Source organism: Tasmannia lanceolata, unplaced genomic scaffold, assembly GCF_043159265.1.
Source record: "Tasmannia lanceolata isolate RefF3 unplaced genomic scaffold, GAP_Taslan_0.1 ptg000024l, whole genome shotgun sequence".
Lineage (NCBI taxonomy): Eukaryota > Viridiplantae > Streptophyta > Magnoliopsida > Canellales > Winteraceae > Tasmannia > Tasmannia lanceolata.
In genome coordinates this window covers 12,234,852-12,262,715 of record NW_027518701.1, presented here as the reverse complement: position 1 = coordinate 12,262,715, position 27,864 = coordinate 12,234,852, and the positions used below count along the sequence as shown (strand labels likewise).

The following is a 27,864-nucleotide window of genomic DNA, read 5'->3' as shown; positions in this document are numbered from 1 at the left end:
GGTACTTAGAAAGAGGATCAAACATTATGTAAGATAGCCGGCATTTTGTAGCCCATTATTTTGACATTTATATCCTATGAAGCTGTAGGGATGCTTGAAAAAAATTAATCGGATTTTTTCTATGAAAAATAAAATTTCCAGTGTTTGATAAACTAAATTCCCATGAAAGATTTTTTCTCCTAAAATCTAAAATCATCCTTGTTTTCAAGAAAAACTACAAGCTTATTAGACGGGAAATGATATTTACGCCCCTTTTATCACCAGGGACACCCATTTGCCAGTGTACTTTGCAATCCAAACCACTGGATTTTTTTGACATGAAGTACATTTGATTCCTTTTTGCCATTGATACACTGACGCTGGGTGTCCTCGGTGATGAAAAGGGGCGTAAATATCACTTCCCTATTAGACCCTTGAATTTAATTTTCCAAATATTCTTTCACTAGGTCCAAACTTCCCCATGTTTATTTTGAAACCACTTTAATTAGCTGTGGACAGCTAGATGGGAATTATAGCACCACACAGAGAAGTTTAAATAAAGAGTGCACCCCTAGTATCAAAATATAGGGGTGCGAATTTAATGCTGGAAACAGCCGATCTATCTCCACCGTTCATTTGTTGGACTCAATGACCCATGACCCAAAATTCGATCTAATCTAATATCCTGCTCATGTGATCAAGATCAAACTAATTAATGGTAAGGGGGAACAACAATGAAGGGTCTACATTCAAGGATCAAAGACCTCCATTGATCCAACGGTTAGATTCTCCCATCAAATTGAAATTATAGATCTATCAAATGCACCTTGTAGGGCCCACCATGTGTCAAACTTTAGTATGGGTCCCATGGTTTTGAATAAAACCAATGAGATTGGGCGAGCTATAAACGGAAGGTAAAAAGGAAAAACGATGATCTAGAGGAGAGGGAGGAAGAAGAGAGACAGAGAGAGAGGAGGAGAAATTTGGGAGATTTGAGTTTGGATTTTGTTACTGAGTGAAGAAAAAAAATGACGGTGATCGATATACTGACTCGAGTAGATGCGATCTGCAAGAAATATGATAAATACGACATTGACAAGCAAAGGGATCTCAATGTCTCTGGTGATGATGCATTCGCTCGTCTCTACGGAGTCCTCGAAGCAGATATCGACGAAGCCCTTCAGGTCATCTCTCTCTGTTTCTCTCTTATTTTGCTTGTTCTAGGGTTTCCGTTTTTCTAATCTCTCTCTTATTTTGCTCGTTCTAGGGTTTCCGTTGTTCTAATCTCTCTCCCTCTCTTATTTGATCATTCCAGGGTTTCTGTTTTTGTAATCTGTCTCTTATTTTGCTCGTTCTAGTGTTTCTGTTCTCTCTCTCTCTCTTATTTTGCTTGTTCTAGGGTTTCCATTTTTCTAACTCTCTCTTATCTTTCCCGTTCTAGGGTTTCCGTTTTTTTCTAATCCAAAGGGTGCCGTTTTTTCTAATCCCCCCTCCCCCCGCGCGCCCACTCTTATTTTGCTCGTTCTAGGGTTTCCGTTTTTCTAGTCTCGCTCTGTCTTATTTGTTCGTTTTAGGGTTTTTGTTTTTCTAAACTCTCTGTCTCTCTGTCTCTCTCTCTCTCTCTCTTATTTTGCTTGTTCTAGGGTTTCCATTGCTTGTTCTAGGGTTTCCATTTTTGTTATCTTTATCTGTCTCTCTCTCTCTCTCTCAGAAATCGGAGGTGGCATCCAATGAGAAAAACCGGGCTGCGGCCGTGGCCATGAATGCGGAGATCCGGCGAACGAAGGCACGATTGCTTGAGGAAGTCCCCAAGTTGCAGAGATTAGCGCTGAAAAAGGTTGCCTCTGTTTTTAATTTTTAGTCTTTTAATTTTAATTTTTTGGGAATGGTTTATTTTTTTTTTTGGTCTTATATTGTCTATCTAGTTCTTTTTTATTTTTAGTTGGAGTTGCATTTGGAATGTGTTTTTTTCCTTAAATTGTGCTTATACTTTTATTATTATTATTAGTTGGTTTATGTATCACGTCTTGAAGGAATTAGATCCAGTTCAAAGAAGGATCTTTTATTCTCCATGTTGTGGGAATCAAAGCAATTTCTTGATAAATTTAGGGAGATGATATCAGCACAACCATGTTTTAATAGCTGTACAAACCCACATTGTCCTTTCTTTTTTAATTGGCTTGTGAGAGTTTTTTTCACCTTCATGAAATTTTTCTAAAGGATTCAGTTAGCCGACCCCAACTAGTTTGGGACAAAGGCTTTGTTGAGTTGTGAGAGCTTTTTGGGAGCTTTATTAACTTATAACCTTTAACAGCTCTTTAAATAATAAAAGACAAGAAGGTTTAGTGCAAATATCAAAACACGGTTGTGCTGATATCATTTCCTTAGATTTATGTACAGAATTGCTTTTGTTTTGTCCTATTTTTGTTTCTTCTTTGGATGGGACAGTGAATAACTTTACAAATGAGAAGGGAATGTTACAAAAATGTGGGCACGAAAATTGCAGACAATTATATACTATGATCAGTAGTTGACAATTTTACACCACTAGGATGTTACTCCTTGAACTGATTGGTTGTTCCTCCCTTCCCTTTTGACGTGATTAGTATTTGTGATATTCTAGCACTTCCTGAGGTTTCATCTAAAATGTACATCCTATGAAATAAACCCACCCTTTCCTGCCTTACTCAAATGGGGGGGGGGCAAGCATTTGATGTTGTCAGATGACAGTTTATGTTACTAAATGGGCTGAAGCCGAATCCTATGTTACAGTATCATTTGCAAGTGATTTTTTTCGTTTCCATCATGGCTGAAACACTTCGAAGCCGAAACCTTAAACCTTGTGGGAGACTTGAAGTGGAATAGATTGATTTGATTTCTTGGGCTACGAAGATTACTTCTGCACACATTCCTAGGAGTGCTAATGACCTTGACAATAAATTGGCAAAGTCGGGAGTTCCTATTTAGGAGGATATGTCATTGGGCAGTTGCTGCCCAATGATCTTCCTTTGTAACATTTTTGTTACTCTCTAATAAAATTTGTTACCTTAAAAAAATGAAACTAGGAGTTGAAGTCAACCTCACGTCACGACTTCTCTCCTCCCTTTTATGTTCTTCATAAATCCAAATTACAATATGCCTACTACGGTATGTAAAATTAACATGGGCATAAAGATAACTTATTTAAAATGACATATACTAGTACACGTGTGGATATAGCATGTACAATTGAACAAACTCCACGACTTGTATACAACATACACAATGGTGTATATATGTGATACATAAATGCTACTTTCCACACTATGGTGCTCGTTTTGGTCTGAAAATCCATGCAATGAATTGTGTTTTTCTATTACACCAAGTTTATTTTGTAGATACAATCTGAGCCAGGTTTTGGTAGTTTTTTTGGATTGTTTTTAATAAGAAAAAAGAGCATATTCATGCTGCAAGATCTGTTCATGAACAACTCTCTATTTCCTTGCAATCTTTCGTTATTTTTCCTAGCTGGATCTTGATTTGATGAAATCTTATGAGTGTGGTTTCTGATCCAATGAAAATCCAGAAAATTTTGACTGATTTAATTGATGGAATGCTTATGAGTATGGTTTCTTTTCCAAGAAAAATCCAGAAAATTTTGACTGTTTTTGCTGGGATTGGAAAGTTTTGGTTTTTTGTGTTTACATGCAGATCTGTTTGTTGGCTTGTTAATCCGTGATTCGTAATCTTTTTTCAAACGCTATTCTGTGTTCATATTTGAAACACAAAATCAAGATATGTATTCCGACCACCAACCCCTCTTTTCATACTGAACTATCGGATTTGGACGGAGGAAGGAAATGGCGTTTTTGAAGAAGGCCAAACAAGTCTTATTCAATTTCCAGGGAAATGGAGGCTGTCATCCAAACCATGTAACTTGACTTCCGCAGAAAATGATGTCATCCACAGCCTTCAATCAATTTTACCGTGAATTAGTTTAAGTTGAAACCGTTTTCTTGTAAAATTGATTTATGCCTAAATTCAAATCATGAGCACCAGAATGACCCATAAAATCATCCACCGCACTTTTTATCCACACCTAGGATGTTTGGAAGCTGTTCTTAGATGTTTTTCAGTTTTCAGTGTTTCTTCACGGCTTATGTCTTTTCATATTGTCAATGCAGTATATCATAGATGGTTGGGTTTGAAGAGCAATTGATTCGTTGTGAGCCTTCTCTTACAGCTTTTCCTTCGTCCAACTTGTGGGGTTCCTGAGTGGAATATTTCGGAGTTTATTTATTTATTTATTTTGAAATGGCTATTTCAGAGTTTATTCTACAGTTTATTTAATAAAGTAAATACTATATTGCATGATTTTTGTATTTCGCTGTTAAATTGTTGTGTTGCATATTGTTTCTCCATATGATCGTTTGATCATCCTCAGCTGTAAAATCAATTCTTGGGACTTGGAAGATTCATACTAGACATATTTAATAATATAAAGTTATAAACTAATCACAGGTCAAAGGACTTTCAAAAGAAGAACTTGCCACCCGCGATGATTTGGTTCTTGCACTGCCAGAGAGAATTCAAGCCATACCAGATGGGACTTCAACTGCAGCCAAACAAACTGGAGGTTGGACAGCCTCAGCTTCTCGCACGGGAATCAAAATCGATTCTACTTCAGGTGATTAGTCCAACTTATTGAAGTCCCATGGCATATTATTTCGTGTTGTTGCTTTGGATTTTCTATCTTTTGAATGAAGACCTCTGAGTCTTAACCTTTTCTTTCTCACAAATTATTGTAGATGGAAGGTTTGACAGTGAATTTTTTCAGCAAACTGAAGAGTCAAACCAATTTAGGCAGGAGTATGAAATGCGGAAAATGAAACAGGCAAGAGTTTTTTTTTCACCACAATACTTTTGTTTTTTTATCAATTACTCTGTTGTTAGCAGGTGTATTTTGTCTTCAAACTACCGAAAAATGTCAGGATTACATGCATATGTATATGAATGCATGTACAGAAAATATACTTAGAAGTATGCATATGCATATATATGCATACGCGCATGCACACATGCATATATGCATGCATATACACACCACCACCCCCACAACACACTCACCTACCCATACACACAATACTATTTGTTACGTATTGAGATCTTAATGTCCTCTTCCCGTGTAAAAGAACAGAGTGGACAAACCCACAAAAGTATCGTGGTCTCATTTTTTTGAAAGGTAACCAAATGTTTTATAAACCAAAAAAACCAGTACAGGATGGGAACAAGGAGTCACCCATAGAGAGATAGAACCCAAATGCCCAATATGTCACCGGGTCATCCAAAGATATCAATTACAATAAAAAACGATAAAAAACGCCCGATGAACATCCATAGTATCAGTCAGATAACATCCCGGAGGAGCTTGGATGTTATAATCCTAGGCGGAACAAGATCAACGCCCTCCTTAGCCAATCCATAGGCCATAACATTCGCAGATCTACGTCTGTGATTAACCTGTGGACGAATCGAACGCACCAAATCCTTGATAACGTCAATCGTAGCATGAAGTCGCCAAGGACCACATGAACGATTAGATGCCCATGCAATAACTTTCGCCGAATCCCCCTCCACTATAAGGGGTCCAAGGTTATTCTTTTCATACTATTTCAGTCCGGCTAGCAAAGCTTTGGCTTACGCTTCATTCGCATCACAAAAACCCGCCGAACCCGCATAAGTCATGACGATACCTCCATCCGCATTCCTAATAAGTCCCCCATAACCAGCTCTGCCCGGGTTTCCAAGAGAGCTTCCGTCAAAATTCAACTTAAACCACCCACTAGGCGGTGTGGGGTCTATTATGGAGTGACTATGGAGGATGCTTGGCTCTCGGATATAACCGCATACCAGTTCCGCAGGGGAGTTCCGATCGAATAGGGTAGTCCTTGGCAATGATTGATGAGATAATGGAGATTTAACAATCGAGGACGATATGATGCCAAGATTTTTGCTTTGATAGAAAGATTATGCTATTTCCTTCCGACCATATGTGCCAGATAATAGAATACGGTATGGCCATCCACATTGAATGCCCTGAACAACCCATGAAAGTTCCCGACCAATTTGTGATTGTCGTTGATATGCGTTTTTGAAACACTCAGGTTATGTTGAAAGATTTCAGTATCGCCATACGAAATCCACGTCTTTTGAGTCAATCACATGTGTTAATACACCTATGGGATACGGTCCATGCGAACGCCTGAACTTTTGGGGGAGCAATCCGACGCCGTATTTTTTTTCGCCTAGATCGGATACCATGACCTTCGTTGAGTTTTTGGAAGAAAGACCGAACGGAGAAGCCACCCTCAGAATCCGGGATCCGCACCCACTCATCCGAGGAGTTGGGAGATAGATAATACAAATCTAGCATGCTCAATAGCTATGCCAGGTGAGAGATTTTCTCATCCTTGAGGTCATGACGAGTCCTAATATCCCAAAAACAATTGTCAAATCCGGCTCCTCTCCTTAGATAATCTGAGATTTTCGAATTTGGGTCAACTGATATCTGAAATAAATCTGGGTATCATCTTTTAAAGGTCTATCTCCGATCCATAAATCCCACTAGAAATGAATCAGATTCCCCTTTCCTGCCTTAAATCTCACGAGAGGTGTGAATTGGGGGCAAGCACTGTATATAGATTTCCATACTCCCGAACCAGCTCCTGATGAAGGTTCATGGCATTCTCATTCGCCGCAGCCGCAACCATATTTTTCCTTAATGAGTTGATGCCACAAAGCCTCTTTCTCTACTCCGAATCTCCACAACCATTTTCCAAATAACGCTTTATTTCTCAGTCTCACCTTACCAATTCCAAGCCGCAGCTTCGACGAGGTTTGCATATCTTCTTCCACTTTAATAAGTGCTTTAATCTTTTCCCTTCCTCCCTCCCCTCCCAGAGAAAGTTCCCTTGGATTTTTTCAATTCGCGAAGCCACTTTTGCAAACTTTGAATAATGACATGAAATTAACGGGCATATTTGATAGTGATGCTTTGATGAGGGTTATCCTGCCGCCAAAAGATAAATATTGCTTCTTCCATGATGCCAATTTTCATTCTATTCTTTTGATTACCGGGTCCCATAGTGCAATCTTCGGGATACCATATCCAAGAGGAAGACCGAGATAACGAATTGGGAGCTTAACTTCCGCAAACCCCAACGCTATAGCATGTTGACGTACTTCATCATCATCGAGATTGATACCCGCCACTACGCTTCTAGAAAAATTAATTTTCAGGCCTGATATTTTTTCGAACCATCTGAATAAGCGTATGATATTCCTCATATAATCGGCGCTATCTTGGAGCAGAAGCAGAGTATCATCTGCGAATTGAAGTTGAGAAATGATATTGGAATTGAATCTTCGATGCAGTTGGACCCACGGTTTTCCGCTTTGATATGAAGAGCACTTAATGCTTCGACGACGATGATAAATAAATTAGGAGATAGAGGATCCCCTTGATGTAAGCCGCGAGAACTAGTGAAATAACCTGCCGGGGATCCATTAACCAATATAGAGAAGTGGGCGGATGAGAGGCATGAATTCATCCATCTCCTCCATCGTGCCCCAAAACCCATCCGCCGGACGAGATAGTCCAAAACCCCCCAATCGCCATGGTCATAAGCCTTCTCCAGATCAATTCGGACTATGGTACTATGAAGACCTGCTCGGTTGGTGGAGTCTAAGACTTCGTTTGCATTAAGTATACCATCTAAAATTTGACGATCATTGACGAAGGCGCCCTGATATTTGGAAATAATGTCGCCCATAACCACCGATATACACCGAGCAATCTTGGCCAAGATTTTGTACATGCTATGCACGAGGCTTATGGGTCGGAAATCCTTGAGCTTAGTGGAACCATCTTTCTTTGGGATCAAAGTGATGAAAGTGGAATTAGCTTGAGGATTGACGATTCCCCTCCCGTAGAATTTCGATAAGTAGTTGAATAAGTGCTCTTTGATGACTTCCAAAAAGCGGTGATAGAATGCCATTGGGAAACCATCGGGTCCGGGGGCTTTATCCGTCTGCATTGATTGTGGTGTTTCTTCGACCTCCATTGATATACTTCTTTCAAGCCACATCCGTCTCTCCACTGAAATGGATTTGAAATCAAGCCCTTCAAACTTTGGTCACCAATCGCAATTTTTTGAGTACAACTCCACAATCGAATTGTGGATCCGCATCTTGTCTTCAATTAATTCCCCATTCACCATAAAGCTGCCAATGTGATTAATGCGCCTCCGAGTGTTTGCCATTATGTTGAAAATTTTCGTATTATTATTGTCTCCCTCCTTAAGCCAAATTGCACGAGATTTCTGTCGCCAGCTTACCATGACAAATCGATCAATTCGCTATAGGCAAATCGATCAATTAGTCACGTGAAGCGAGCCCCTTCCATATGCAATTCGCCATCCAAAATCAGAGAATTTTCTCATGCTCATGTTGATTCTACCCATCGGCTCCTCCCGGAATTAGATGGTGTTGAAATCGCCTCCGATGATCCAGGGTCCCGCCCACATCTCATAGATACTTTTTGATGTGATCCGAGCCGTCGGATCATCATTTTATTTGGATTATTGAACTCATTTGTTTATCTACTTGATATGCCTAGGATGTGGGGATGTCCACATCATCTAGGGTCCATTTGCACACGCCACACATGGTTTTTTTTATTTGTTTAGGTACCTTTTCCATTTTTTTCCATATTTTACTTTTTACTTGTGTTTTATTGAAGGGACACATGATTACTTTCACTTCGGGGATAGAGCTAGCAAAGGAGGGCCAATCAAAAGCATATATATATGAAAATAGAGGGGAGAAGCCCTAACTTTTGGAAAAATTGTGAGAAAAGAAAAGAAAAGCCGTCGGCTCTCCTCTTCTTCCGTGAAGCCACGGCGTTTTTCCCTCCCCTCTCGCTCTCTTGGTACTTCTTCTCTCCCTCTCTCGCTTCTCTTTCTCTTCTCTCTCTCTCTCTCTCTCTCTCTCCCTCATTCAATATCTCTTATTTCTCGACTTTTTTAGTTTCTTCTTCCCCTTCCCTATTTCTACTATTTTTTCTCTCTTTCTTTGCATTCCTTCACCCCTTTTCTTGATTTCTCATCTCTTTTCATTTATTCTATTTCTTTCTCTTCTTCTACTCCCTCTATATTCTCTTTCAAGTTTCAACCCTAATTTCAAGCCTTAATTGATGAGGCACGGCTCTCCGGGACCTTGGAATGCTACAACGGGCTTCTTCACCATCCTCTTGGCTTCTTTGCTAGTGAAATCCACAAGTGGAAGGACTGCTGCGATTTACGAGTACTATTTTTCCATATTTCAGCCCTTTCTAGCCATGTTTTAGCCTTTAGAACCCCTTTCTAAACACCCCTAGATAATTATCCTAGCCTAGTTTAAGCCTCTTATCATTTTTCTAGTAATATTTGGGCCCTAGATCGTTGATTTCCTTTGTGGACAGCAATATAACGGCGAATAAAGTTGAATAGTTGAGCGTTAAGTCTTCTTCTTTTCGTAATATTTTATGCTACTATATGCTTCCATGCTTAGTGTAGATTATTTTCCCACTCATGAGTTCTCTTTAAAGCTTATTGCTGAATCTTTAAGCGGCTATTAATCATCTTTTATTATTTGTTCATTGATTTTGAGTTTAATCCACGTAGAAGAACCCAACTAGAACCAGGATTAGAGCCGGGTAGATTCCTTTTACTTTCTTCATGATTTTTTTTCTAAAGGATACATTTTAGCCGACCCCAACTAGTTTGGGACAAAGGCTTTGTTGAGTTGAGTTGAGTTGAGTTGTTGATTTTGGGTGTGTGTGATTACGCGAATGTGAATTTGGTTGTAGGAAGTCGTTAGCCTCCGGGTTTGCACCACTTTTCAATTCAGTCCATAACAAATTCTTCTCCCGAGCCCGAACTGGGCCGTAGACCACAGCGTAAGCATCCACGAAGAATTTGATACCTGATGGAGAAACTTAATTGTAATTGTGTGATCCCCCTCTCGACAGTTCTGTAATTGACAAGATACTCTCCTTCCATATAACTATGATTCCCCCTACAGTTCCCCTAGCATCTTTGGCCGTCATTTATCTGTTTCTTCTCCCTCAGATTCCATTAATCAACGATTCAGATACTCCCATTGTTTTAGATTCAATAACAGCAATGACATCAGGATGTCTTATTTGACATAAATCCTTGACTGCCATTTGTTTTTGATCCGATATCAGCCCCCTAACATTCCAAAAGATTAACTTCATTGATAAACACCACATAATTGCTCCCTCGATGTCCTCCTTCCTCCTCCTCATCGCAACTGTTTCAGCTCCCTAGACCCTCTGCTTTTTCCTTTAGAAGCATATGGATTTGGCTGATCCCTTTCAACGATCTCCTTTAGCATGCAATGCGTACTGCGAATATCTTCTTCATATTGAATGCCCAGATCGGAGCCCATCATCGTCATTAGAGCTTTCCCCATCGTCTCCACGGTTTAAACAGGAAGTAATCTTATCACGGAGGTCTCTATCCAACGTATCAGAGGAAAACTCCATATTGAGAGGTATACAACCAGTATCATTCATTACTTCATTCGTTTCACCCGGAACAACTCCCTCGCTGTGTGAAACAGAATGGTTTGTGTGAATCACTGTGTTTCTCGACAATACCAGATTGGATTCAGCTTTGGTGAAACCACGGCTTTCGTCACCAGACAATCCTTTTGTTCCAACTTCACCAATTTTCTCCATTTCAAGTCCAAGCAATCAATCTTGTCTCTTTCAATAAAATTTTCAATGCGAACACCACCTTTTTCGAAAGAAGGCTGCCACTTCCAACACTTCCTGAATGATTTTCTCCAAGTAGTTACGGTGAGACGGTGCCGCCGATTTCAGCACACGATCGTCGGACGACCGATCATGCTTCCGAAAACTGACGGTTTTGCCCACTGAAGCAATGGATTTTCTTCTCTTGTTTTGATTATTGAATAGTGTTTTCTCCTTTTTACTCGATGATCATCTGTCACGCTTCATGTTCGGCGGTGACACCAAGTCCTTTGGATAATTATACTGTCCGCATCCTCCGCCGGATAGATGACACGAGGCATACATAAGTCGCCGTATCTTTCAGATTTGCATGCAAGAGGCCATCTGTTGAACGATTGTTCCCTGGAATACAGCAGTCCACCATATGGTTGAGACTTTTAACTGCGGTTGGGGGTCAGTCAACCACGCATGCTTTAGACTCGGGGATAATCGCCAGGTTATCCACGCATGTGTTAAACTGGGTGGGGGGGGGGGGAGGGGGTTAATCGCCGCGTTTCTGACGATAGAAGTTTCGCCAATTATATCATCTTGCCTTTTCAGAATCGCCGATATCTTTGACATTTTTTGTAAATTTGAATTACCGGTCTGGATTGAATTCGTATCAGGTTCCCGCCTAGTGATCAATAGTTCCTTTCTTTTCCTTTCTGTACTCTTTCGTTCAGCCAGTGAGGATGGCCGTTGGATGGTGGCATTGAGCAAACAACCGAATCAGATTTCGTCTTCTCCGACGCACCTTTCCTTTTCTGATATGAGATATCAGTGACTCCGGTCTTAATGAAAGAGATTGCTCTTTTGATTTTTCAGCCAAATCAAAAGGATAATACTCATTCAAGCCAGTTACCGAGTTCGACGCAATCTTTACATCTTCCCCGAATTCACCGGCTACTCCGATTGAATAGTAATGATTTTCAACTTTTAACCGGACCACAGACCTCAAAAAAGCCCATTCAGAGATGAAAACTTTAGCCTTTGCGAATTCAAGGCTTTGACGTTGATTACCTTCAATACATACGTCCATTACATAACCAAACAAACTACTGAGAGCTTCAACTATAGATTTGGCCCATGCATGAATAGGTATCCCGAAGAAGCGAATCCAGACGGCTTTAGCCCCCATCCTAAAAGCCGGATTCCAAGGGTAGAGGGATAAGAGAAAATCGCCAAAAGCTTGGGCACCTCTCGTTGGCTTGATCTTCACTTTCAAAAGCGAATAAGATTTCATTCTGGCTGACGATAAACGGTTGTGGAAGGTGTGGTATATCCCAGAACCACCGTGCCCATTCCCAAATCTCCTTCAAATTCCATTATGGTTTCTTTACCCTCCCAATTAGATGAGTTTTCAGTAATCCTATGCTTTCCTACATCTCTTTACCAGTTACTTTTTCCTACACCTCTTTACCAGTTACTTCAATACACCTCTTTACCAATTACTTCAATAATCCTTGAGCCTCCATCTTCCGTTGCAATGGCTTTACCACTCTCCGTCCAGATGCGCCCTTTCACCTCTTCCACCATTGAGATATCGTTTTTTGATTGACGCCTTTTCTTCATAATACCCCCACATTTTCGACAATCTCCCTTCTTTTAAAGTTGTGATATTCGCAATTCTCACAAATCCAGTCCCCCGGATCTTGTGATTGTAACTCTCCGGCTATTTTTGTTAGTGTCTCCTCTGGTTTTCAGCATCAGAATGGAAGGGTGAGTTACTTTAGGCCCCATATTTGTTCTTTTTACGATTTCCCATTCGTCTTCGAGTTTCGACCTTTTCCGATCATCATCCCCCTTAATGTCTTGTTTCTCTTTAATAGGTCGTTTCTGATCAGTCATCACCAGGCTCCTTTTACAGCAATCCTTCGTTAACCTTAAAGCCTCGAGAGCTTCCACAATCGAGTATCCCGCTTCTGACAAGTCCATAAAAAACTTCCTCGAACCTTCTATAGATAAACCACACCGGCAAATTTCTTCTCTGCCTCCTTTTTCAACATGGCATATGTAGATTTCCTCAACCTCACTCTCCATTTCCTTCACCTTTTCATGTGGGCCCTAGATATCGGAAAAGGGAATAAAGGAGCTAGAAGGGCTTGGGCCCTCGAAATCGAGGAAACGACTATATCTCACTGGAGAAAATCGCCGGGGAAGAGACCATTTCACTGGGGAAGAGACTATCTCCATCATGAGAACTGATAAAACAAGGGTACTTCGTGGTCTCATTTTGGCTTCAAGCTCGGAAGAATAAATGCCAAGAAATAATAAAACAAGGGTACTTCGTTCACTTTTTATTTTTACCTTTTCTTTTCTTTCAAGTCTTCATTTGTTTCTGACCCTTGCCATTGTGATTGCCATTCCTTATTTCCTTCCCCCCCCCTCTCCCCCAAGAACAATAAAAAATTCCTCCATTCCTATATTGTCACCGGCATTGCCACCATTATTGTGGTCGGTGGTTGACAACTACTGATGTCGGGGTTGCCCCGGTTTCAGATGCTGTAACCATGTACCACTGCTACCATCCTTGGAATGGAAGGATTCTATCCACGACCAAATACCCTTTTAACCAGGGGTTTTATTGCATCCAAATCCCCCATGGATGAGAGGCTAGATCTGGGAGAGGGTGGAAGAGAAGCAGGATTTGGAGATCATATGGGGGTCTTGAGTTGTCAATGGTTGGTAAAGAGAAAGGGGCTGAGGAAGAGTGGTGGTTGATTGAAAGATTGGGTAAAGGAGGATGGCGGATTTCTGAATAAAAACTAAAGAGACATTTGGGTAATTGATCCGGATTCCGAGCAGGAACTGGAATTCCCGCTGGAACGAAACAGAATTCATAACCTAGATCTCGACAATCGATTCGTCAATGCTGTCATCTATCCTCTTCTCACTTCACATTTTCTTTCCATCTCCTTTGTTTAACTTTCATTAGATCAAGTCTAGTACTATCTAGGGTTGACCCTCTAGATCAGTTGGTTAAGTCTTAATTCTATATCCTCGAGGTTAGAGGTTCAATCCAGCTTACCTACCAAAAAAAAAATTTAGTACTATCTCAACTGTTAATTTCTCTTCACCATTGGATTTAAGCCATTCAACCGGATTTTAGCAATAACCATCAGAATTGTGTCAATATCACCTCTCCAATTTCTAACTTTTCACGAATGAAGTGAAAATCAATCTCAATATGCTCGACCCCGCCATAAAACATTTGGTATTATGAAATTTTGATTCCATTGACACAAAACAATGTATAAGAGTTTGAATGATGTGAAGCTCCTGCAAAAAAGTGTCTCACCCGTGCCTAAAATTTTAAATGTCAGTTTTGGTCGCCACAGAAATAGAAACATTTTGTTTTTTGTTGGAAATTTCAATGGAAATTCTGCAAAATCACGAAAGCGTATGAAACATATGTTATGAGCCTGGAATAAAATTTCAGTTACCTCTTTAAAAAAAAACGTATGTTATGAGCCTCTTTTGAAAGGCAAAATGGTGAATAAATTGGAAAATACAAGTCTTGAGTAATATTTATATATGTAGTTAGAAATATTTTTTTCTCGTCTTTTTATTCTTTCTATTTGATTTTTTATTCTGGTTGTACTATCAGCCAGATCATTCATTTTTTTTTCCTGTCAGTGAATAATTTGTCCAATCCCTGAATCTAATTCGAATAGTCGAGTCTTGGGTAATCTTATTACTGATTATGCAATTTATCCCAGTTTCACTCGGGCTTTAATTTGATCTCCATCACCCTTTTCATCTCTTTTTCTCTGCTTCACCATTTTCTCTTTCTTTCTATCCATTATTTGTCTCTTATCTGTTTTTTGTTTTTTGGGATTTCACTTGCACTCCAATCCCCAACAGTAGCCAACCAGTTTGATTGTCTGTTTGAACGAATCCAGATTTACATCTTTCGTTTGCCATAATAGCTTCCTATCTATTGTTAGTCCATGTGAAAGAAAACCCTCTAACGGCACGTCAATGAGCTCCTGCTGGTTTATGAATTCATTGCATCTTCTCATGCTTGTAACTATTCTTCGATTGATTTTCTCATGTGCGAATCTGATGGTGTTGAAGTTCCCACCTATGCACCACGGGAGGTTCTCCCCGACTTTGATTGCCTTAATTTCTAACCATGCCTCTTCTTCTCTCCTGGGATTATCACGTGCGTATGCAGCAGAAAGCAACCATCTAAACTGACCACTTTTTTTTTTTTTTTTAAATGGTAGCCAAATATATTAAAAAGGGGAAGACCGAGATGGTCGAGTACAAGGATAACAAAATACAAGACTGAACTGACCTTTATCAATCATTTTTTTAGTGCTCTTGTTTGTTTTTTCTTACTAGAAACTGTGTGTTGATAGTAGATAGAGTGAGATGCAGATTCGTACTTCCTCATAAGACCTAATTTGGCCTTCATGCAGGATCAAGGCTTGGATGTTATAGCAGAAGGATTGGATACATTAAAAAACATGGCCCATGACATGAATGAGGTTGGCTGTTTTTTGTTATCCTGCAATTACATATGATGGAAAAATGTTGGGATCACTTATTCTGTATAATGTGCAGGAAATTGACAGGCAAGTGCCTTTGGTTGACGAGATTGACACCAAGGTAAGAAATTTCCCAATTTACCCGTTCTGGTTCAGGTTGAGATTAGAAGTCGCTCAGAGTTCCAAGTTTGCTACTTTGCTGGGATCCCATTTGTTTGAATGATGGGAGCCACATTTCCTTAATTGAGACTCATGCATCAAACAGGATGGTCCCATTATTCCGTCATGGGAGTATCACCCTTTTCACCATTTCTAATTTCTGCATTTGTTCTTTCAGCTTTTCATGGTCGTATAGTTTGTGCAAAGGGAAAAATATGTAATTATATATTACTCCGCATCATTCTGATATTTTGACAGGTGGATAGGGCGACTGCTGACCTTAAAAATACTAATGTGAGGCTTAAGGATACTGTTAATCAGGTAACCGATTTTGCCTAAGTTTAGATTGGCCATATATGTTTCAGCTTTCTTTTGTAGGACAATTCACTAATAAAGATTGTATTTTCTCTTGCAGCTGAGGTCCAGTCGGAACTTCTGTATTGATATAATTCTGTTATGCATAATTCTTGGTATTGCTGCCTATCTATACAAGTACGTTCCTTTCTCCATTAGTATCATCTCAGATAACATATTAAAACTATCTAGATGGAGCTCTTATTGGATTTTGGTATTATGCACCTGCACAATTTCTGATTTAATATTGAAAAATTAGAACCTATAATTTTATAGCTAAGGATTCTTTAATCATTGTCATGTTTGCAACCATATTGAGAGTCTCAAATGATCTGAAATCTGAACTGTAATTGAATTGGTCCAACTTTCAATACTGCTTACCTTTACAAATTCTCTACTAGTGAGAATTCCGGTTCTTAAACAGTTGTAGAGACCAACTTGTGTACGCACATGTATTTGCTCTTAAGACTCGAAGATTTATGTTCTACTGGACTTGCTTTTAAGTTTTAACACTATCTGCGAAGGTTCTTATATGATGCACCCATTCGTAAAAAATACCAAAGAAAATTGATCAAAATTGAATTAAACATAAAATAATAGTGTGAAACCAAGGTGGAAATCTGAATTAGAGATTCAAGGCACTAGTGGAAACTCCAACAAAAGACCTTAATGTAACAGCTCCAATTCCCTCAAACCCTGAATCAATCATATTTTCCTATTTTAGAAACCTCCTTAGACACAAAACGGGCTAAAATGCGAGTCCTAAGTTCCTAACAATGTTTGATCCTCTCAAATTTGAGACCCTATTGATAATGCTCTTGCATCAAACCTTCTCAGCTGACGGAAATTCAGACATTGATTTTATACTGGCACTCCATCTTCCATGAAATATCAAGGGAATCCATTCTCATGGATTAAGTACTTTGAATGCAATGACGTTATTACTTTTGTAGACTTCTCACTTATCATCTCTTCAAGATCACAAATTATTTCATACTTGTTTCTCAGATGTTAGTTGTTCATACTTGTCTTAATGCTTAGGCTTGTTATGATCTTTATGCTTTAGATCACTAAAGTGTTGTCCCAAAAACACTTTTCACATTTCTCTTGTGCACGCTAAAACCTACTTCAACTCAAGACATAACTAAAAATCATAATGATGTAGCTTGTCAATACTTGTGATCGTTGTTTTAAAACGCGGATGCCGGTCAAAATGCGTTCGAAGAAAATCCTAGTCGAATCGGCATGATGCGGTTGAGTACTCGATTGATATGGCTGACACTCAGTTGACGCGGTCATAACTCAGGAGAGCCAAAGGAGTTTTTATTGACTTGTTAGGGCAAAACACGGAATGCGGAATGCGGCCAAGGGAAAAGGGATTCGACTCATCGGAGTCCACGATGATGCGGTGGAGTTTTAAAACTAAACTGAATCTTCTAGGACCCACTAATGACATTAACATGCATCTTTATGACTCACAATGTTTTCAATTTTGGTTTTGGTTTCAGTCAGCACGGAAACAAAAATATGTCAGTTTTGGTTGGAAATTTCAATAGAAATCTTATAAAATTTCGGAAACATATGGAAACATATGCAAATGATAACATTTTTTTTGAGTGAAAGAATTTTTTTATCACATCAACATTTTAAGATGAAAACTTTGGGAGATACTAAAATAAGCACAAATATATACTTAAAAATGATCTCATAAGCAAAAAAGTCATCCATAATGGCTTAATCACATCAACACCTAGTGACATGCTTTGTCACATATGTCAAAAATAGTAAAGTCAATAAAAAAGTACAATGTAATGAAGTATAAGATTGTATAATGAGTAGTCATCCCTTCCAGGACCTCAACTTTATGTTAGTAATACAGAGCTATGAGGTGGCATTGGTCCAATGTCGATCTGACATCCCATGCATAATATACTTTACTTTATTCTGAAGTCCAATGATGCTGTCTACCAAATATCATTATCTGCGTTAATAAAATGAAATGAAAGACAAAATAAAATCACTCTTAAAAAACATTTCCCTTTACTGTGCTTAGTTAGAGACTCATCATTTGTATGATGCGTAGGTTTTGAAATTTGAAATTCCCACGACTCCACTTTGAACTGAAAAGTGTCCCACCATCGATTAGGATGGGGCCCGCCTTTGATTAAGCTAGGTTGGGCCCACAAAGTATGTTGATGCATAAAAAAATCTTAAATATTTTTCTGCCTTTGCAATTGGTATTGACGTCACCATTTACACTCAAATGACAATTTATCTATAGATGCAACAACTTAAAGGTTGAAAAAAAAAAAAAATCAAAGAAACACATTGTATGGAAAAAATTCTAAACTTTTTTGGACTTTTCAAAAAAAAAAAAAAAAAACTTCATGGAAAAGCAAGAAAAGTGTGCTTTGATTTGCAGGATTTTTTTATATTTATAGCTAATTAGGGAAGTTTTTTTTTTTTTTTTGAAAAAAAGCAGTTTTACATCTTTCTATTTTTTTCGTTTTACCATTTTGGTTAAATTTCGGTCAGAATTTTGAAATTTTGATCGAAATAATGAGGTGGAATGAATCATTGGAAATCTCGTTTCGGCAGGGATGGAAACAAAAATATTTCGGTCGTTTCGTCTCTTTTGTTGGAAATTTAAAACCATGATGATGCACTTAAGCTCAATTTTGGTTCTTTTGAATTTCTTCCACGGGCATGATTTACACTCTTATTTTCCCAACGTTCATGCCGGTGTCTTGTGCGAGTTATAATATCTCAACTCTTTCATGATTGCATACTATGGGCATAGTCAAGGTTTTCTATTTTTCCTTTTATTTATATATTTCAATGATAATGATAGTTAAATGAGAAAGAGCAAAACGAAATGACCAAGCTGGTCATAATATCAAGACGAGAAGGTTCCCCTCCACGCCCAAAAGGAAGCACATTTTTTATTTATTTTTAGAATGGTTACCCCAAAAGGAAACACACTAACAAGATTTTATATGGTGTGTGTCCGTATAGTCCAGTCTTTTTCAAAAAAGTACTGTACGTCCCACTCCATAGGCCCGCCCATTTTTGGGCCACTACTTAAATAGTTTGTGCCCCCAAAATCATTTCCATAGGATGACCCTTAGACCGGTGGCTTGGAACGTTCCTTAAACCTTATAGGTTGAGGTTTCGAGGATTGGTACATGCAATTAAAAAAAAAGGGGTGACCCTCACCCTCTGATTTATAGAGGGACTGCGCATTTTGGAAAACCCTATAGATTGGAGGGTTAGGATCATCCTATTGGAATGATTTTTGGGGCACAACCTATTTATGTAGTGACCCAACAAATGGGCGGCCTATGGAATGGGCCGTATCTTACTTTTTGAAAATCACTGGACTTTACAGCCACAGACCGTATACAAATTCCATATTTTTTTGAATGGAATAAACAATGGGAAAATGGTTATCTATCAATGACGCTGTACTCCCCACTCTTTTTGCAATGAATAAGCCTCGGAATTCTTTTTTTAGTGAAATCATTAAAACAAAAGGATTTACTTTTTAATGACTATGATGAAAAGAAATATGAACTATTTAAGTGGAGCCTATAATCTCATCACTAGCCAAGACATTTTTTATCATTATGTTTTGTTCACACTTCTCATTAGCACTTGACAATAATAGATCATTTCTCTTTATTTCTTGTTTCCCGCCATTTGAAATATCTCATAGTTATAGAACAGAAGTGCCACTTGTTTGAATTTGATTCACCAAGGAAGATGAGATTGGATCTATAAAGCTTGTCCATTGTCATATGATGTGTCGTGAGAAGAGGGAAAAGAAAAGAAGAAAATCTGGTAAAGAGTAGTACATGATTCTCATTAATTGTAAAAAGCGCTGTTACGATAACTTCTGGGAAGTGATATATTCACCCCTTTTTCTTCCCAAGGCCATTCCCCATTAATTGTAAAAAGCGCTATTACGATAACTAAATCAATTGAAATTCCTTCGACTCACCTGAGTTATGATCACGTCAATCATTGACTCGCTTTAGTTGAATCCCTTTTACCTTTCATCTAGTTCTGGCCCAAGTTCGAGTTTTGAAACACTGCATCTAGTATTCTATACGAGCTAATTATCAAGAGGAAAAAAGAAAAAGCATCACTACTGTTTAGGAGAGTCAAGTTAGGGTTGTAGATTCTACATGTAGTTGTTTTTGCTGGAATTTCAAAATTTATATTAATTAAATTTTGGTTTAATCCTTGAAGGTTCGTTTTGCGATACAATAAAGCCTTGTTTGTTCTCTCTTGGTTTAATCCTCTATTGTTCTCTCTCTTTTTTTATTGCTTTGATATAATTTATGGTGCAAATTATTGTTTTCAAATTCCATACACCATTTAGTAGATATATATAGTTTGGCATTGCTTAGGGACCTGTAATGAACCCTTGTTTAATATTTTTTAATATATTTCTCTTTGCTGAATCTCTTTTGCGTTTGTTGGGTGCTACAAACTTACTGTTAATGGCAATATTGAACTTCCTTTCAAAAAAAAAAAAACACTTACTTTTAAGAAATTGTAAACTTCAATAGGAAGTAGTTTTACTTGAGGAGGGGGATGCATTTGGATTCATAGTGCAGCCTCTGCAGTTTTCCTTGGTATATTTTTGTGGATGAACTGGTGTGGATGATATAACTAGCCTTCAGTTTCTCAAGGACATGTAAAACAGACAAAACTACAGGTGTCCTTCCTATCATTCTTCTTCCTTCCTATCATTCTTCTTATCCTACATAAGGGTTTCTTTGTTCCGCCCAATCCCAGGCTTGGAAGCCTTCTCTCAATGAACCTTCAGAATCTGTACTATCTTTTCTTCCCACTATTAATCATGGGTAAACAACTTGTTAGTGTATGTATGTGCGCACATCCACTTGTGGGGGTATTCTTGTCTATTTATGTAACCCTTATATATAAATATAATATTTTCGTGGTTTTCTGAGAACACACAGACACACACGTATTCTCCCCATCTCTCTCTCTCTCTCTCGTTTCGTCTTCTTCATACCTTTGAATGTAACATGGTATCAGAGCTCTAGGGTTCTTCCGTTCTCATCTTTGTTTTTTCTTTTTCTTCCAAACTTCAAAAAAAAAAAAAAAAAAAAAGATTACTGTTCACATGTACAGTACCGCGTGAACAATACTGTATGAATGCCGTGTGAACAATGTCGCGTGAACAGTGTCGCGTGAATAGTACTGCATGAACAATGTTGCGGTTGAAGATCAAAAGTTGCCACCGTGAAGACGAAGATCAAAAGTTCTTCTTTATCCTTATCTTCTAGCCTTTTCCCAAATCCCAAAACCCTAACCTGAAAACCCAAAAACTCAATAATCCCCATGCGCACCACCTAGAAACCTGAAAACCCTAACCCTAAAAAAAATAAACTCTAGTCATACACCTTCAAACCCTAACCCTAGCCCTATTTGCAACCCGAAAAACCAAGCCGCATATCCCATACCTATTCGAACCCTCTTTTCTATACAAAACAGTCCCTAAAATCAATTTGTTGATAGTCTAAAGAGGTACTCTTCACTCTCTCTTATATGGTGGTTGGTTCCAAGCATATGGTTGATGATTATTCGATGTTGCTGGTGTGTATTTGTTGTGTTGTTATCCCGTTCCACCTTGGAACCGCATATTGATATTTGGGATAGTTTTTGTGGATGATTTTTTAGTGATCAACAATTGCTTTGAAGGCCATCAGTGGCCGATGCCTTTTGTGGTTGTTTTGTTATTGGATTTGGTGGCTTTTGTGGTGATCTGTTGGTGGTTTGGGTTATAGGGCTGTTCGTGCGTTCTGGAGGTGGGTTTGATCTGACCAGCAATGACTCCTTTTTGGTGATTCTCATTTTTGGTGGTTTGTGAATGATATGCATGGATTTATCTGAGTGCTTCTTGGGTATAATTGTTTATGTGCTTCTTAGCTTCTGTGAGTCACGATGACTACGTCCTCCACCTCTACTGTTGTTTGTGGCCCTTCTGCGGTTCCCTTCCATGTTACTTCTATGTCTTCCATCAAGCTTGATGGATCGAACTATCCTTCAGGGAGTTAGTCTATTAAGATTTATCTCCGTGGATAGGGTAAGTTAAATTATATCCTTGCGGATCCACCTCCAACTAAGGACTCCTCTTATGATAAGTGGAGTCAGGAGGATGCCCTCCTTCAGTCGTTATTGTGCCAGAGTATGGAGCGTAGGATTGCGAGTCACATGTTGTTCCTGGGATCTTCTCGAGCTGTTTGGTTATATGCAGAGACCCTTTACTAAGGAACCAATAATCTTACGATGATTTGTGATGTTTATACAGACCTCCTCAATTCAAAAAGGGGGGAGCGGTATGTTTCTGAGTACTACTTAGAGTTTGTCGGATTGTGTCAGCAGTTGGATTCATACTTTCGGCTTTGTACAGGCCCTGCTGTGTTGGCCAAGCAGAAAGTGGAGTTACAGGTGGTTCAATTTCTGGATGGCCTCGACAGAGAGTTTCTTCTTATCCGTCAGCTGATTGTGGGAGAGGGCAGTCTACTATTACTTGATCAGGTTTTCTCTCGTGTTCAGAGGGCACTTCTTGTTGATGCCCCTGGTGATACTGGTGGTGAGAGGTCTGCTCTAGCGGTGCAGTCTGGTTATGGTCGTGGCTAGGGGTGGACATGCTTCGGGTCCAACCTGAAAAACCGAACCGAACAGGCCTATTTGGTTTGGTTCAGTTCTGAAAATATGTGGTTCGGTTCTGGTTCCAAAATTTTGGAATCGTTGGTTTTCAGTTTGGTTCTTGGTTTGCGGTCCTGGGACCCAGAACCAAACCGAACCGAAGATATATATATGTATATAATGGGATTTCCTAGCCTCCTTGGTAGAAGCACCTTCGCTGGAAGTGTGTTAAAACTAGTAGTCTTTTTTTATTTTCATTAAAAATAAGAGAAGAGGGGGCTGAATTTGGAAGAAAGGGGAGGCTGAAAAAAATAAATAAAAAAGTTGGGTAAACCCCGAACCGAGCCGAACCAACCTGATCAAGATTGGTTCTGGTTCGGTTCGGTTCCAGAGTTCCATGGTTCGGTTCTGGTTCCCAATATTGGGAACCTATAGGGATTGGTTTGGTTTTGGGTTTACCCCAGAACCGAACCAACCCGAACCGTGTCCAACCCTAGTCGTGGCACACGTGGCTGTCATGGCCGTGGTCCCCGTAGTTTTGGCCGTGATTAAGGAGTGGCCGCCGTAGTACTGGTGGCCTTGGATCCCGCTACTGCAGTCACTGTGATATGGAGGGTCACACTATTGATTTCTACTACGACTTGCATCTGGAGTTACGACCCACACGAGCAGCACATCAGGTTACCGGGACTTCTACAGATAGCTCTTTTTCTACTGCACCTCTTGCCGACACGATGGTTGTCTCCCGTTCTGAGTATGGGTCTCTACTACGCTCACAAGAGAAAGGGAAACAAGCCACTGCCACTTTGGCCACGGAAGGTATTCACCCATCTTCCTCCCTCACTCATTCCGGTTCATGGCTCATTGACTCTTGAGCCTCTCACCATATGACTGGTAATAACAGTATTCTTCATTCCTTTCATCTAGCCTCTGCATCATCATCTGTTACCTTGGCTAATGGAGCAATGTCCCCCGTTTTTGGCACTGGGGATACCTCTCTTAGTACTAGCATAAATCTTTCTTCTGTCTTGTGTCTTCCAAGTTTTCCGTATAGTTTGCTTTCAGTTGGCCGACTTACTCGTTCTCTTCACTACTTCGTGACATTTTTTCCTTCTTACTATGTCTTTTAAGATCTTGCGACTGGGAGGGGGATTGGCTCGGGCCGTGAGGTAGATGGTCTTTACTATTTTGATCCTGAGGCACCTCCGAGAGCATTGCAGACTTCTGGAGATTCCTTTCTTTGGCACTGTCGTCTTGGTCATCCTCCAGCAAATCGTCTTCATCATTCGTCGATTATGTCGTCGTCAGTTAGTCCTTTTCATTGTGAGTCGTGTCAGTTTGGAAAGCACCATCACGTGTCTTTGCCGTCTAGGTCTATCAGTCGTTTGTCGAGTCCATTTGAGTTGGTCCATTCAGATGTTTGGGGTCCTCGTCGAACTTCGTCTATATTTGATTATAGGTATTTTCTTGTATTTGTTGATGATTATTCACGCATGTCTTGATTATATTTAATAAAAGATCGTTCAGAGTTATTTACTCTGTTTTGCCCTTTTTATGCGGAAATATCAACTCAGTACTCATGTTCTATTCAATGCTTACGAACTGATAAGCATGTTCTATTAAATATCAACTCATGTTCTATTAAATGCTTACGAACTGATAATGCATGTGAATAATTTTCTACTTCTAATGGTTTTCAGCAGTTTCTGTCTAGTCATGGCATTATTCACCAATCTTCTTGTGCTCATACTTCTCAGCAAAATGGTGTTGCTGAGAGGAAGGAAGCTTCGTTATCTTGTTGATATGGCACGCACCCTTCTATTTCAGATGAATGTACCAAAGACATATTAGGCTGATGTCATCCTTACCTCTGTGTTCCTAGCGAGCCGTCTCCCTTCTACTGTCCTAGGGAATCACTCACCCTTCTCAGTTTTACACTCTTCAGGAAATCCGTTTCCATTATTACCCCGTGTCTTTGGTAGTACATGTTTTGTTCATAATTTTGCCCTTGGTCTGGACAAGTTAGATCCTCGTGCCATTAAGTGTGTTTTTCTTAGATGCTCTAAAACTCATAAGGGCTATCATTGTTATAGCCCTCAACTTCGTCGTGTGTATGTGACGGCAGACGTCACCTTTTTTTAGGATGTTCCTTATTTCACAGGTTCCGCTGTACCTCCAAGGGTGGATCCACCTTTTCCTTTACCCGTGCATGTTCCACCCTCTGCCTCTCATCCTCTAACAATGAAGGTTTACTCTCGGGGTCCTCGACAGATCATTCAGCCCATGCGTACCGATGGCATTTCATGTGAGCCTCCTCTTCAGTCGGCTGCATCTACCTTGTGCTTGAGGTATTACCTTCTGATGCTCCTATATCCTCACGTACGCTTTCTCGCACTGCATCTCACTCCATTACTGATGTAGTTTCTTATGATAAAATGTCACCCAGATATTGTTCTTTTTTGTCTGCTTTTTCTTTTGTTTCGATACCTCGTACCGTTGCAGAGGCCTTGGCACACCCTGGTTGGCGTGCTGCTATGGATGTAGAGATGGGGGCCCTTCAGACTAATAACGCTTAGCAGTTGGTGTCTCTTCCGCATGGGGCTCGTGCTGTGGGTTGCAAATTTGTATTTACTGTGAAATATCTCCCAGATGGGAAGGTGGAACAGCTGAAAGCTCGGTTAGTTGCAAAGGGCTATACACAAACTTATACATATACTTTTTCTCCAGTGGCGAAGATTCCCTTTATCCGAGTTTTGCTATCTCTTGCTGTCAACATGTCCTAGCCTCTTTTCCATTTGGATGTTAAAAATGCTTTCTTGCATGGTGATTTGCAAGAAGAGGTTTATATGGAGCAACCTCCTGGGTATTCCGCTCAAGGGGAGATGAAACATGCTGTCTGTCACCTACATAAGGCCTTGTATGGCCTTAAGCAGTTTCCTCATGCGTGGTTTGGGCGGTTTAGCCAGGTTGTAGGTACGATTTGGTATGAAACAATGTGTTGTGGATTACTCAGTGTTTAGCATGCAGTCTAAAGGTCGCATATTTCTAATTGTCTATGTGGATGATATTATTATTACTGGAAGCAACAGTGGTGGTATACATAGGCTGAATGATTTTCCTTAGAAAGAGTTTTGCACTAAGGTCCTTGGTCGCTTGCGATACTTCCTTGGCATAGAGGTGGCATATTCACGTCATGGACTGTCTCTATCTCAAAGGAAATATACATTGGATATATTGGAAGAAACAGGTCTTTTAGGAGCAAAGCTAGCTAAGATTCCTATGGATCAAAACGTCAAGCTTTCTCCTGATCAGGGGGAGCTACTGGATGACCAGAGTAGATACAAACGTCTGGTGGGCAAGTTGATCTATCTCACTGTGACTCGTCTTGACATCTCTTATGTTGTTAGTGTAGCGAGTCGGTTTATGAGTGCTCCCAGAACATCTCATTGGTCCGTGCTTACACAGGTGGTGAAGTATTTGAAGAAAGCTCTTGGTAAAGGACTGTTCTTTAGAAAACATCGTCACATGAGAATTGAAGGGTAGTCTGATGCAGATTGGGCCAGATCAAGGTTGCGAGAGCGGGAATCGAAAGCGGGAATTGAAACGGGAATCAAAGGCTCCCAGGGAAGAATCCTACTCAAGGTTGCCAGAGCGGGAATCGAAAGCGGGAATCGAATGCTCCCAGGGAAGAATCCTGCTTCCTTGGGCCAGATCTCCTGCAGACAGAATGCCGACTACTGGTTATTGTACCTTCGTCGGAGGTAATTTGGTTTTATGGAAAAGCAAGAAGCAAGAGGTGGTTTCTAGATCAAGCACAGAGGCAGAGTATAGGGTTATGGTGTATACCGGGTGCGAGTTGATATGGTTGAGGTCGTTTATGTCAGAGATTGGACTACCACACTCGTCACCTGCTACTCTTCATTTTGATAACAAGTCCGCTATTCACATAGTGTCGAATCTTGTCTTCCATGAGAGGACAAAGCATATAGAGGCGGATTGCATTTCATTCGACATAGAATCCAAACAGGGGAGATCTCCACTATTTTCACTAGGACAAATGATCAGATTGCAGATAATGTCACCAAGCCCTTGAGTAGGATAAGGTTAAATGAGAGTTATGTAACAAGCTGAGGATGTATGATATATACTCCAGCTTGAGGGGGAGTGTTAGTGTTTATGTGCGTATATGTGCGCACATCCACTTGTGGGGGTATTCTTGTCTATTTCTGTAACCCTATAGTCTCACATATAAAGATAATATTTTCGTGGGTCTACGAGAACACACCGACACCCACACTCGTATTCTCCCCATCTCTCTCTCTCTCTCTCTCTCTCTCTCTCTCTCTCTCTCTCGTTTCATCTTCTTCTTCTCTTTTTCGTACCTTCGAATGTAACACAACTAAACTTCTATTAAATAGGTTATTATTATTTTTTTGATGGGTAAAACAGGTTATCGACTGTTTAGGCCCTGTTTGTTTTCGATTTTGAGGATCTATTTTGAGTCCAAAACAGATTATCGGACTCAAAATTAAATGAGGAAGCAGCCATTTATTGAGAGGGCACTTCATTTTCATTGCTCGAGCTTCCCTTTATTCGTTGTTTAGCTCTCTAGAATCTGTTCTTACTCTAGTTCAGCAATCTCTTTTGCTACATGCTATTGTGAATTTCTCACCTCCTTTTGCTCTCTACTCTTTGAGAATGCTATTCTGATAACTTTGCTTCATGCAGTGTATTGAAGAAATGAAATGCTCGGATACTCGCTTCCACTGTTTCTACCACTTGATTGTTGTTTGGTATTTACTACTATGCCTTTATCGTTTTCTTGAATGGCCGAATTCTCATTGTTTAGCTCTCTAGAATCTGTTTTTACTCTAGTTCAGCAATCTCTTTTGCTACATGCTATTGTGAATTTCTCACCTTCTTTTGTTCTCTACTCTTTGAGAATGGTATTCTGATAACTTTGCTTGGATGCAGTGTATTGAAGAAATGAAATGCTCGGGTACTCGCTTCCACTGTTTCTACCACTTGATTGTTGTTTGGTATTTACTTCTATGCCTATATCGTTTTCTTGAATGGCTGAATTCTCAATGAATACTACACTTTTCCTTTGAGATGTATGTCTTTCTCCTAGCTTGAAAATTCCTCTATTTCAGATTTTTGGTATTTCACAGGACTAAGTGTGTACTAAACAGATTTGTAATGATGTTCTTTTGGTTATTGATGTGATTAATTACAAAATACCTACTTATGAATTATTACATGTATTTAGGCCTTGTTTGTTGTGGATTTTGAGAACCCTTTGTGAGTTCAAAACTGATTATTGGACTAAAAAATAAACAGTCTTTGACTTGTAGTTTC

At 39.6% G+C, this 27,864-nt stretch overlaps 1 protein-coding gene across 2 annotated transcripts; it reads left to right on the top strand.

Annotated features, from left to right (window-relative positions):
- Window positions 1–879: 879 nt before the first annotated feature.
- Window positions 880–27,744, top strand: LOC143856931 (syntaxin-71-like). 2 transcript variants are annotated; one of them, XM_077367211.1, is made up of 10 exons: window positions 880–1,163; window positions 1,691–1,816; window positions 4,480–4,645; window positions 4,767–4,852; window positions 15,241–15,309; window positions 15,386–15,430; window positions 15,727–15,789; window positions 15,884–15,960; window positions 27,235–27,299; window positions 27,481–27,744. In XM_077367211.1, exons 1-9 carry the CDS (start codon window positions 1,008–1,010, stop codon window positions 27,248–27,250), a joined length of 804 nt encoding a protein of 267 aa, XP_077223326.1. In that variant the 5' UTR covers window positions 880–1,007; the 3' UTR covers window positions 27,251–27,299; window positions 27,481–27,744. The 2 variants fall into 2 exon arrangements, with proteins under 2 accessions (XP_077223326.1, XP_077223327.1); XM_077367212.1 differs by lacking the exon at window positions 27,235–27,299.
- Window positions 27,745–27,864: the final 120 nt, after the last annotated feature.

What these genes read in the sequence shown, in the direction of transcription:
- LOC143856931 (XM_077367212.1), top strand. Translation starts at nt 1,008, where the DNA reads ATGACGGTGATCGATATACTGACTCGAGTAGATGCGATCTGCAAGAAA. An exon ending in CAAAATCGATTCTACTTCAG is followed by an intron (nt 4,646 to 4,766) that starts GTGATTAGTCCA and finishes AAATTATTGTAG; the next exon opens with ATGGAAGGTTTGACAGTGAA. An exon ending in AAATGCGGAAAATGAAACAG is followed by an intron (nt 4,853 to 15,240) that starts GCAAGAGTTTTT and finishes GCCTTCATGCAG; the next exon opens with GATCAAGGCTTGGATGTTAT.